Source organism: Vespa mandarinia, chromosome 7 (genome assembly GCF_050613455.1).
Source record: "Vespa mandarinia isolate Hongniang chromosome 7, ASM5061345v1, whole genome shotgun sequence".
NCBI classification, from domain to species: Eukaryota; Metazoa; Arthropoda; class Insecta; order Hymenoptera; family Vespidae; genus Vespa; species Vespa mandarinia.
This window is the reverse complement of record NC_140816.1, coordinates 3,842,501-3,854,940: the sequence shown is the minus strand read 5'-3', so window position 1 is coordinate 3,854,940 and position 12,440 is coordinate 3,842,501. Positions and strand designations below refer to the sequence as shown.

Genomic DNA, 12,440 nt, shown 5'->3' with positions numbered 1-12,440 from the left:
GAGAGAGAGAGAGAGAGAGAGAGAGAGAGAGAGAGAGAGAGAGAGAGAGAGAGAGAGAGAGAGAGAGAGAAAGAGGGAGAGAAACAGAGAGATCATTAGATTATCGTAGTTGCTAAAACGGGTTTGCGTTTTGTATAAACGCGTTGATATATATATATATATATATATATATATCAACAAAAAAGAGATCATTTTACTTTTGATTAAATATATTTTTATGTGTGTTTAAAAGTATAAAATGTTTATTATATATATATTATTTATTAAAATTTTGTCGACGATGGTAATATAGCTTGGCGCACCCACGACTTTAATTCCTCTAAGTCAAAGTCAACGTCTGGAACGACTACTCTTTCGATTATATGCTTTACCCTGAAATTATATGAATATAAAAAATTATGTGATCTCGTGCGATTAGCGTGACATAAGACTTACGTTTCTTTTCGTTGAACTTCGGGTATACGCGAAGGAAGTGTTCCCTGTTTTACGTTCTTAAAAATCTATATTCGTTAAAAAAATTAAAAGGACAAATTGTTCATTGTATACAATGAAAATTCGCTTAAATTAAAAATACCTCTAAGCTGCGCTTTATAAGTTGTTCGCTGAGACCAGCACTTTTTGCTACAGAGTGTGCAAAACTGCAAGTAGTATTTCCAACTACCAAGCGATAAAGAAATGCTAGAGACTCGTCATCGTTGTTCGTTATGAATTCAAAAGTCTGGAAACAATAAACGCGATTTGACATAATACTCTGACAAAAGTAACGAGCAGGAAATGATTATGGTACTTGGGCCTCTATCATCGGATTTTCAGGCAACAGCTTTGTTACACGATGAATGTGAGTTGCAGCGAATACGTGAGGACAATAAATGGCTCTCTCGACAAAGCTATCTAGAACAGCAGCCAGTAATGACAGACCATTTGTCTCGGATGTGCCTTTGCCAAACTCATCCATTATTATAAGCGAATTTGGAGTTGATGCATACAATGCCATATTTATCTGTTAATAAAATATTATTGTCAGAATCTATTCGATTTATTTATTCTTAAATTTACCTGTCGAAGAGTTTGTAAAAAAGCACTCGCATCTAATGAAATACTATCTATAGTAACGATTTGCGTTAATATATGAGTCATAACACCAATTGTCGCAGATTCAGCAGGTACGAAACAACCGATATGAGCCATGAAAACTATAAGTGCCACCTGCTTAAGATATATACTCTTTCCGCAAGCGTTCGGACCGGTTATAATTTTGACGAGGCTTTTCCCTTGTCCAGAATAAATATCGTTCGGTACATATGTGGTATGAAATTCTTGTAAAGGATGTCGTCCTTGTTTCACGGCTATAACTTGAGACTTGACCATATTTGGTCTCACGTAATTATGATTCCGTGCCACTTGTGAGAAGGACAGCAATCTGCCGGAAGAGAAAGAAATTTTCTAATGATAGACCATACACCCGGCAATCGTTTCTACGACTATCATCTAATCGACAGAGAATGGTGAACGTTATTCGCTTTTATAACGCAATTTTTGTCTGACGTAAGAGACGTCATGTTAAAATCTGACGTCAAGATTATCCGATGTCATTCGACCTTTATTTATTTTCTTTTATTCAATAAATTCTATAAAAAATATTTACTCACGTGTCTAATTCTGCACACAACTGTATAGCACCTAATATAGAATTTGCGTGTTTATTTATATATCGTACCAATTTCAACATAATTTCACTTTGTCGTTTTGTTATTTTCGACATGATATCACCTATACTATTATCTAATTCTATAAATTATAAATTAGACATAATAATATACATTTAACAATTCGAATAAAATGACGATAAATTAGAATATAATTTCTTGTCACGAACCTCTAGCGCAAGGACTCTTATAATAATGCACACCATTTATTATAAATTTGAATTCTAAACCAGGAATGTCATCCGTTTCTGGTGGAGTACGATTCCATTGTTTAATAGCCAATACGTAGCCGATATTTGGTAGATAAACCATGTTGCAACTTGTAACAGATGTGGGAAGATTATCCTGCATATCTTTTTCGCCCATTTTTGTTAAGAGTTGAGGTAAAGCATGTTTTAGATTACGTACTACAAAAATAAAATTATGAAGTTAAAGTAGAACTTAGAAGAAAATAAAATTCATTAATTAAAGAATTATCCTACGTTCGTCTAATTGAGGATCAACGTCGGATCTAACAACAAATGTATTTTCACGTCTGCTTGTTTCAAAGTCAACTATAAGTTCAATGAAATATTTCACGTAATGCATCTCATCCGTAATAATATTTACTATCTTTCTGAATAATTGTATCTTATTGTCATAATTCTCACAAATATAGGCGATGTAAATTATGTTAGTAACAGTCTGCAAAAGTTACATTTCAATTATAATACTAACGATCTTAATTAATAAGTTCGGAGATAACAAGACAAACTTTATGCAATCTCTGCCAATCGGAAGCTCTCGCTCTTGGACCTAAATAACGGCTAAGTATTGCGTTTGTTAAACGATAAATATCTTTCAAACATGTTGTTAAATTTTCAACGACACTTTGATTAGTTGGATCCAAGAAGAAATCTATCACGTCATATCTTCGATTGAGTATGTCGATATCTCTTGTTGGACGTCGAATTGTTTTCCTATGAAAATTAATAAATATATCTTACAAGAAGAATATGTATATATATATATATATATTTGTTTTGTTTTTAATTTCATTAATTAATTATATTTTAATTAATTGAAAAATTAATACAAACCATAAAAACTGTACACCCGGTCTCGATTGACAACAATTTAAGAGTGCGAATAAGCTACCGCTTTGTATTTTCGTAGATGCATTACCGAATTTGAAGAAACTTGGATGATATTTTGTTTGGACGATATTTAATGCTTTATAAGAGTCGTCATCGATCATTACAAGGTTTTCTCTTTTTTTTAGATAAAAGAAAAATAACAAAAGGAGAATTATTAGAAAAAGAAGTTAAAAACAAAATAGAAAATATTTTTGAAGAGAAAATTAAATAAGATAAGATTAAAATAAGATACTTAATAATTATAATAAGATATTTACAAAGTAATGTAATTCAAGGAGATAAAAGATGCTTTGCCGGAAGGATCAAGAGCAATAGTATTCCAATGTTTATCGATAAATCTTAAGAGTAATCCTAAAGCGTGGATCATCGCATGAGACTTAAAATCTAGCAAAGCATTTAAAAATGTAACTCTTTCAGAATTTTCAGCATCTTTTGGTTCCGAATCGAGTTTTAGGCATCGAACTCGATGATAACAAATATCATAGTTATTTTCTTTTTTCGGTAAGGCTTTAAATATTGTTTGAATCGATCGATCGCTCGAGCTAGAACTTTGATTATCCTCTATTGCATCCGCAACTACGAGCTTTTTTAAACAATTAAGAAAATCCTCGAATATTCCAAGTATCGTGACAATGTAATGCGGTTGACATTGTCTATAAAGCATTTTTGTAATATTGAAATTAACGACATCATCGTGAGTGTCCTCCATTACAAATAATTCTGACGTTACGATGTTATAATAAGCTGCACCCAAACGATTGTTCAACCACATCAACGTTAAAATGATCTAACAAAATAATATAATATTGAAAAAAAATGATCATAATTTATAAAATGTATGATACTTGCCTCATCTCTATTTTCTAAATTTTCTATGCGTTTTGCATTACTCGTGCTACTCTGTCCAGTCGGTAAATTTCCCGGAGAAGATGTCTCCATTATATTGTCTATCCTTTCGGGGTCTTCCTCGTCGCTGCTCTCTCCAAATAACATTGCTTCGAATTCCGATTGTCTTTAATTATATCCGAATATTTTAATTATCGTAATTAAAGAAAAAAGGAACAATATGGCATTAAGAGTTTGAAAAATTTCGGGATACAAGTAAATTCGAAAAGTAAGATCATTCGTACATACATAACATTTTTCCCAGTATTTTCTTGTAATTTTTTAATGATATTATTTGCTGAAGAAGAAGCAGTTTCAGTATAATTTTCACTATCCATAGTTTTAATGATTTTCTTTTTATTTCTTATCTTTTTTTTTTTTTTTTTATAGAAAAATTACTTCGATCACGGTCAATTACGTTCGATTATACAAACACAAGTACTGTCTACTACTCGAGTGAATTTAATATTTATAATAAAATATAATCTATTATATTTATATAATATTTATATAATTGTATATGTGTTAATGTTTATATAATTAATGATTTACCGCTTCCAAATTAATAAAATTAAATATCAAGGTTAATGTAAAAGGTAAAAATTTAACAATTTAAATAATAAATACTTAATTTGATCTTGTTAGTATTGCTGATGTGTTGTCTACATTATGGCGCGGAAATTGAATTTGAAATTGTATTCTATTCCTATTTCTTATAAATCTAATTATAAAATGTTATTTATTTATTTTTTTTTTTTTCATGGACATATTATATTTATCATTTACGATAAATAATTAAATGTTTGTACACTTAGGTTTGACATGAATAAAAAAGATATCATCGTAACAACGTAATTATTTAATCGAGTACAATTCATTAGCATAATTTTTGTAGCACATATTACCTGTACATAATTACAAAATATGGACCCTAAACCACTTGGAATAGTGTATTCGATGCAACTATTATTCGGCACACAGTTTCGTTAAACTGCATTAATTTATAATGCAATAGCGCATTTACCATATGCTAATAATCTTTGATTCGTTGTTGTACTTATACAAATTATCATATCTTAAATTTAAATACTAAACGAATGTATCAAGAATTACATGGAACACATTTGGTTAGGAGTTAGATCATGTTATTTGTTACATGATAAATCATTATTTGACATTAGTTACACGTACAGATTGAATATTGTTTATGTATAAAAAAAAAAATTTTTTTTTATATATAAAATAGCATCTCTCTATAATAAATTTTAATTTCCGATTATATCGTACCCTACATTTTTTTTTGTTTTTTTTTTTTGTTAATTTCTCTCTCTCTCTTTCTCTTTCTCTCTCTCTTATTATAGATTCTTATTGTAAATATTTCAAAAAAAAAAAAAAAAAAAAAAAAAAAAAAAGAAAAAATATCGAATAGATTCGTACCTATTTTTAATTTTATGAAGAAGTTTGCACAACTATAAAATAAACATTTAACTTGGAATGGGCTGGGGTGGTTGAGGATTAAAGGAAATGGGTCGATAACTCTTCTCCCTCACAAAAGGTTGAACTCCGTTTAATATAAAGCCATTAATGGGATTCCGTTCTTGCTTGATTGGTTCCACTGGGCTTTCATCCTCCGAACTGGCGGCTTCCTCGCTTCGTTCTGGGCTAGCCGACCTATTCAACGTTTTCTCATTCTTTTCATTTTTGTCTTGATTCTTATACATGCATCATTTATATTTTCTTTGTATTTTATATCTACCTCTCCCTTCGAGAAAGTATCATAATTTCGTTTAATCGTGTAAGCCACATCATAATTAATTAATTAATGTCTCAACGAATTATGATCCATCTATGTATTATTATTATATATAGGCACCTTTCTTTCTAGCCCAATACGTAAATTATGTAGAGAAGCACGTACAGCCCGATGCCCGATTGTTTTGTTTTAATCAAAGCGTTGTTAGATGACTAGAAGTGTTAAAACTACTTACTTTACGTTCATTTTAAAACCTGCATGGAATAAAAATCAAAAGCCAAACATTAGTAATAGCTCTCGTAGTGAACGTTTTATACGTATATAACATAACAGGGCTATGTACTTTTCAATGAAAAAAAAATGTTATATGAGTGTAAGAAGAGATCATGCAACATGCTGCTAAACATATTGTCTTTAATATTTAACGTAATCGTTCGCTAATAAAATTTAGAAATTGAATCGTACATTCAATGAATATTCTTCCTAGATCCATTCCAACATTCTACTTATTTGCTTATTTGATTAAATATTATCGATACTGGCTGGCCGGTATTTAAGCATGGAGAAAAGGCAGAGGATTGGTTCGAACCAACATACCTAGAACGTAGAGGTTTGCCTTTGCTTCCTGTTTGTCTAGAATGTGGCCTGGTATTTGGTTGCGATAATTCACTATTGCTGCTGGCTAAGGATGACCTCGCTGCAACGGCACCATGAGCGAAATCCTTTCTATTTGTAGAACACGATTCAACATTTGTTAAGTACATTTTATATTATATATTAAGTCAATCGATGCCAATCACTTCAACACCTGTTACCTGTAATTATCAGACCTAGGCGTTGAATTTAGATTCGTAGCTTTGCCACCGTGGACATTTGCATCGACAAAGACCGCTGAACTCTTTGGAATATTGCAAATGACTTTTGGATGTACAGTGGTCTGTTTATACTCTAAATGAGATGAATTTTCCGGCGTCCAAGCGTAATATTTCGGTCGATAATCTTTGTACTCTCTTTTCTGTTGTTGTTTCGATTCAGAACTAGCGCCTCTTTTCCTATGATGCTCGTCGCTGCTAACGCTATTCTTACGATTTGCCGTTAGGGTTCCAAGCGGAGCAGATGTTGGTGACGAGGCTGATGATGACGGTGCACCATCGGGATCAGCTCGAGACAATTGTGACGTATCCCAAGCAGAAGGCAAACTACTATCGATCAAAGCGTTAGATATTAATATCAAATGTCAAACTGGTATATAGGTATAAATATTACGTTATAAAATCTCTACCTAAGTTGTTCATCCATATTATACAATCGAAGTTGTTGTCTAATATTCGCTTTCTCTCTTGCCCGTTTCCGTTGAAACTCTTCCTCGACTTTCCTCATAGCTTCGAGCTCTCCTTTTCTCTGACGTTCTTTAGCCTCAGCCTCGCGAGACAATTTCTCAGCCAATCTGCGTCTCTCGATTTGCCTAACGGTTGATTGAAACGTAAATCGTTTACCTTTCGAATTATGTTTAGCTGGTGCTTTGATTTCAGAAGATGATTCTTTATTGTCTTGCACATTCTGTGATTGCTCGACGGTAGGCGATGTACTTCTTTGTTTCATCTCGGATATATTTTCGCAGGATTTTGAAAAGTTCGAGAATCTATTATGCGAATTAATACCTCTCTCAGCGAAGGAAGACCTCTCTCCGAAGGATCTCAAGTTTTTTGATTTTCGCGATTTTTCCTCTATCATAGAAGACTTTTTTAGATCGTCCACGACATTCTTTTTATACTTCGATGCGGTATTAACAAAATTTTGTTTCTTTATAGGACCGTTGTTCTTATAATTCAAATTCTGTGGTTGGTATACCGTACCATTGGCTTCTGGTAAATACATGACATGACCACCGGAAGCTAAATAAGAAAATGATGGAGGTTTCATGATTACAGGGAAGTCGTTTCTGTCCTCAGAATCTTCTTGGTCGTCGTCGTCGTCATCGCCATCAACGTCCTCATCATCAAAGTCTTGTTTCCATCCAGAAGGCGAAGATCGAGTCACGTCCGTAATTTGATTGAGTTGCAATGAGGTTGGTGCACTACTGGACAATAGCCAATTGTCATCGAGTACGTCGCTGGCACGTTTCCTTTCGAGATCCAACGGACCGAGACCGAATGCTCCTGACATCGATCTCTTTAACTTTTGCAGGGAATTGAACGCTGATCCTTCCTTACCCTTTGCTTCAGGATTATAAAGATACATCCTGTTGTCATCACGTGGCAAAGAGAGAGAAAAGACGTGAGCTTTCGGTGTAAATTTTAATGGTGCTGGAATTGGAGGTGGGGAATCTACGCCAGCATCGCTGCTTGATTCTTCGCCTAGATCTTGTTGAGGAGTCCACGTGGGTCTCGTTGCCGGTGTCTTTATTCTGTTCATCGTACTAACGTCTAGAGAATCGTCGTTACCAGCTCCAGCGTCTCCGGAAATACCTGAATCTCCTGATTTGTCGTGCGAACTTCGAGGTCCCAAAGCTATCAATGGTGGAGGTGGCCTCGATAAACGTTCGATCCTTTCTTCGAACATGACCTACAATATATATATAGTTTGTAGTTTTATCATTTTTTTTTTTTCATATAAATTAGTTTTACGTTAACTTACTGGAATTTCTTCACTAGCTGTACTCATCGTTGGTCCAGGTGCTTCCAACGCTGATAATAATCTCCATGCTGCCGAGGGAGAAAATCTTGGTATTTCTAATTGTTTTTTCGGAAGCGTAGGTCGAAGTTTCAACGAGATATCCTCTGGTCCACTTTTTATCTGAAATTACAATTCGTCGTTATCGAATCGTACAATCGTTTAATTTGTCAATGTACTCGTTAGAACTTACTTCGTCACCGTCGTCCATGGTGTATTCGTTCGATCTGTTGATTTCTCTAACCTGTAATCTCGACTGGATGTGGTGGATTTGTTGGTCTACGCTATTTCGTGATTCTTTGGATAAGGCCTCATCCATGCCAAAATAGAAGGTCTTTGGCGTTGACTTTTCTGTACGCGGTAATCTGTGAAGAAAAATTTGTATTTTATATCTGATACTTCAGAAAATTAAAAAAGGATCATAGCAGTAGTCTTACATGTGCCAGTTCTCGACTGGTTCTTTCGTTTCTGAAATTTTCGTGAGTTCTTTGGCGTTTGGATCCTTCTTTTCTATCAACATCTCACCATCCGACCATCTCTTTTCAATGTTCTTAGTATCATTCATTTTTGTCTCTCTTTTACACCACTTGAGATCTGAATTTTCTTTGTCCCTTCCTTTATGTTCCTGTGGTTCCGGCGTACTTTCCCTACCAGATCCTTGTCCTCGATCATTGAATTTATCTCTACTGCGATGTCTTATTGGACTTTCCGATCTGCTTCTTCCAGTATCGACGACATCCTCAAATTTTTGATTTTTCGCTGGATCATTTGATCTCAGATAATCCTCAAAATCTCTCCTTTGTTTGTCCGAAAATCTATCTTCGATGGAATGTCCAAGCGTATCGAGCCTCTCCTTCAATGGCTTTTTGCCTTGATTCGTAGCTTCATCTTCAAAATTTGTCGACCTCTCAACGTTCCTCTTCTTATTAACTACTCCATTATCTTCTCGTTCCTTTGAGCAATCCTTGCTCCTTCCTACATCATTCCTACGTTCCTCGTACGAGGTCATCTTGTTTTCCATTCTGCTACATCTTTCCACTATAAGTCTCCTCTCCTCGTTCATGCGCGAAACGATTCTATCTGAAAGGATGAAAATTACCATTCTCAACGATCCTCTAGAGAAAGATATAAATTTCATTTAGAAATAAGGATTAAAGAGATAACTCGACTATACCTTCGACAGTTCGTTCCTCGACGGTTGTCGTCTTGGAGTTTTTCTTTTCCGTCTTTTTATGTTCCTCGTTGATCAACTTTTCTTTCGTGCTCTTCGAAGGCTCCACATTCTTACGTTCTAAGGACGCAACGTTAGAGGAATCAAGGGGACTGGCCGATTTCCTACCACAGTTCAGCTTATTCCTCACTTTCCTAGCTACCTGCATCAGTTCCGCCTGGAACTCGGGGCTGCTCATACTCCTTTGAAGTGTGTTTTTGCCATCGAATCTTTTCGAACGTCTCAACTCGTCTCTGCACCATCGATCCTGTTGTTGTTGCTGTTGCTGTTGCTGTTGTTGTTGCTGCGATTGCGACTGTTGTGGCTGCTGCTGTTGATCCTGTTCCCGCCAGGATGGCCTCTTATTCTCGCTAATGGAAGAACGTTCGTTCCTCCACCTTCTTTCGTTCTCGAGTGTTGCCTCGTTACGTTCCTGGTGGGATTGCGTGGACAAGTTGGGCATCCAACTGATCTGTGCCCTCTTCGTTTCCGCTCTAGTCTTAAAAAGCCGTGACCTCCTAGGTGGCGGCTGGACTTCTTCCTCGTGTCTACAACGACTATTATCCTGACCAAGTTCCCACTTATAAGAGTCAGGTGACGAACCGTCAGCCATTACATTGCCAGGTGGTGCCGGTGCTTTGTACTTTTTCTTGCCTTTGTATCGACTCTCCCGTTCTCTGGAATCCCTTTCAGGATAATAACCAGTACAATGACGACGTTCTAAACCGTGGTGTTGTCTACTAGTCGTATTGCAACGTTCCGTTGGCGAATATCTTAGGTCTGGCTCGCTACCAAATCTTTTCAATTCCTGCATTTCATTATCCATGCAATGAGAATCGCTTTGATAATGACAACAGTGATGATCGGACTTCCGTGATCTAGATACACCAATGTTCGACGCCGATGTACTTCTGCTACGAAAGACTCCTTGCTAAAATAACAATACTTGTGAGACAATGTCACAACTGAACATCGTTCTAATTGAATCGTATGTTAATTTACATTGAATGAAAAGGAATATTCGTTTGGCTCAACTTTCACGTAACGAGGCAAATTTATAGAAAACTTAACGAGACTTTGTATAATAATGAAATAACGGAGTACACCGAAGGTCACGTAATACATTCCAAGTGTTTCCGGTAAAAAAAGGCTTTCTAAAACGAACGCTTAACCGGGTTATCGATGTAACGCCTGGCTCGTTGCCAACCTTCTCCGAATCCCATATCTTTGAAACGATGCAAAAACGACGAAGGGATATTAGCATTTTTGTAGTATGTAGTTCACGGCGAAGTATCGAAAAAAAAAAGGACAAGATTTCTTTATACGGTTACGATACTCGTATGATTCGTTGGAGAAATGAATCGGTCAGCTTTTACCTTATTAAGGTCACACCGGGATACTTCAAGGTCGAAGCCTTGTAAATGCTCGTAGACAAAACGTTTAAAGTTATATGACCAATCATCTTTTCGATTGATCATTTTAAAGATTAATCATTCTTTTATCGCTAATTTAAGTTTCTTCTTAGCCACGGTAAAAGATTTAAAGACTATGCTGAAACTTTGAGAACATCTTAAAGAAGAGAGAGAAAGATACAGACGCGCACACACAGATGCAGACACAGTTGGTTACCTTATTAAGATCGTGTGGCAACGTCTGCGCCGAAGGTCTGCGTCCACTTATGGTCCCGCCGTTGTGAATAATACTACCATTATTGGTTGCACGGAGCCTTTGATTGGGTGGCTCTGGAAGGACCTTATGTCCAGGCGGCTGCGAATGGTGTTTCGACAGTTCCCGAGGGAAGGTTTGAGTCCATCCACGTGCCATATCTTGAGATAGCCCGTTCGAGGGACACTGTTGATGGGAACTACCGTTGTTACCCATTTTCCGGACTAGTCGTCTCTCTGACGATGAATATCATTCGTTATCCATCTTCCATCTGCAACAGGGAAGTTTCGAAAGATTCTCTGATAAGATTCTCTGATAAACTATCCAAGATCAACAACATTTTACGCTTGTACGTTTAAGCTTGAATCTCTGTGTAATAAAGTTCATTGAAAATCGTCGCGAGAGGTGAAAGAGCACGTCCGGTGTGAGAAAGAAAAAAAAAAAGGAGACAGGAAAGAGCTCACGATGTCTACGCAATCCGGACCGGTTGGTCGGTTATCTTACAGTTAGAAGCGACTTAACTTTACGTTGGATAGACGTCGACCGAGCGAAAAGAGAGAGATAGATAGATAGATAAGTAGATAGATAGATAGATAAAGAGAGAGAGAGAAAAAGAGAGAGAGAGAAAAAGAGAGAGAGTGAGAGAGAGAGAGTACCGATCAAGATGAGTCTTCTCTCTAAAGTAATCTCTTCCATTCACCGGTACCGATGCACCTGCCCAACCTGCACACGCGACCCGTCGATCGCGACCGGTAGTACCGCTAGCCAGTGACTAACAGCAGATCGCAAAGTGCGGAAGAAAAATCCGAGGAAATGCTGCCGCTTCTTAATGAAACCTTTGGCTATAGGGGAAAACTGGATTTCTCTTTGACATATCGCTAGATTCGAGCGGTATCGAGGCAGATGCGTTAAATAATGACACAAACAGGTTCCATCTTGATCTTGATTTATGGAGAATTATCAAGCAGGATCGTTATTCAAGGATAGGATGCGTTGGAAGCAAATTATGTCGTGTGTCGGTATATTCTTAGAAACCTGTTGGATTATAGAAATATTCAAAAACGATAGTCGGCTATAGCCAGATGGTATATTTCTCATATATAAAGCGTGACTCATTTTGTACGAGTTTATTTTCTTTGCTAGAGGAATTAAATTTAAACAAAATGTAATGTACGATCGATCGTATGCATGCATCTATGTATACAGGTATGTATTTATGTTATCCACGTAGGTAGGTTTATCGAAGTGTCATTGTAGAAAATAGTCGTCTTATGGTTGGAATCACGAGGTAACTTTATACCCTAAGCTCGTTACTAGAGTAGTCTCGTCTCTTTCTTTCTTCCGTTCTTCCTTCGGCTGTTCGTCCCTTTAGGATCAGATTCCTCGGCGCTTGGCAAAGGAACGTTTCACTT

General features: G+C 36.2%; 2 protein-coding genes across 5 annotated transcripts in view; both read right to left on the bottom strand.

Moving 5' to 3' along the window:
- Nucleotides 1-226: 226 nt before the first annotated feature.
- Nucleotides 227-4,120, bottom strand: LOC118440471 (mutS protein homolog 5-like). Its single transcript, XM_085658213.1, has 13 exons — nt 3,977-4,120; nt 3,692-3,854; nt 3,100-3,629; nt 2,786-2,956; nt 2,461-2,665; nt 2,189-2,390; nt 1,877-2,113; nt 1,650-1,788; nt 1,057-1,420; nt 788-1,000; nt 575-718; nt 436-500; nt 227-372 (listed from the first exon to the last, which is right to left on the bottom strand). Exons 1-13 carry the CDS (start codon nt 4,063-4,065, stop codon nt 264-266), a joined length of 2,631 nt encoding a protein of 876 aa, XP_085514339.1. The 5' UTR covers nt 4,066-4,120; the 3' UTR covers nt 227-263.
- A 445-nt stretch (nt 4,121-4,565) lies between these two features.
- Nucleotides 4,566-12,440, bottom strand: part of LOC146872880 (uncharacterized) — a 56,051-nt gene continuing 48,176 nt past the window's right edge. For 2 of the 4 annotated variants that reach the window (XM_085658209.1, XM_085658210.1), the window contains exons 2-10: nt 10,993-11,299; nt 9,328-10,294; nt 8,591-9,233; nt 8,347-8,518; nt 8,118-8,276; nt 6,763-8,045; nt 6,296-6,682; nt 6,078-6,206; nt 4,567-5,398 (exon numbers count right to left, since the gene is read on the bottom strand). In XM_085658209.1, the coding sequence (XP_085514335.1) occupies nt 5,212-5,398; nt 6,078-6,206; nt 6,296-6,682; nt 6,763-8,045; nt 8,118-8,276; nt 8,347-8,518; nt 8,591-9,233; nt 9,328-10,294; nt 10,993-11,244 (4,179 nt within the window). In that variant the 5' untranslated portion in view covers nt 11,245-11,299 and the 3' untranslated portion in view covers nt 4,567-5,211. Of the gene's footprint in view, nt 5,735-6,077; nt 6,207-6,295; nt 6,683-6,762; nt 8,046-8,117; nt 8,277-8,346; nt 8,519-8,590; nt 9,234-9,327; nt 10,295-10,992; nt 11,300-12,440 lie in introns of all 4 variants that reach the window. The other 2 variants (XM_085658211.1, XM_085658212.1) reach the window with 2 other exon arrangements.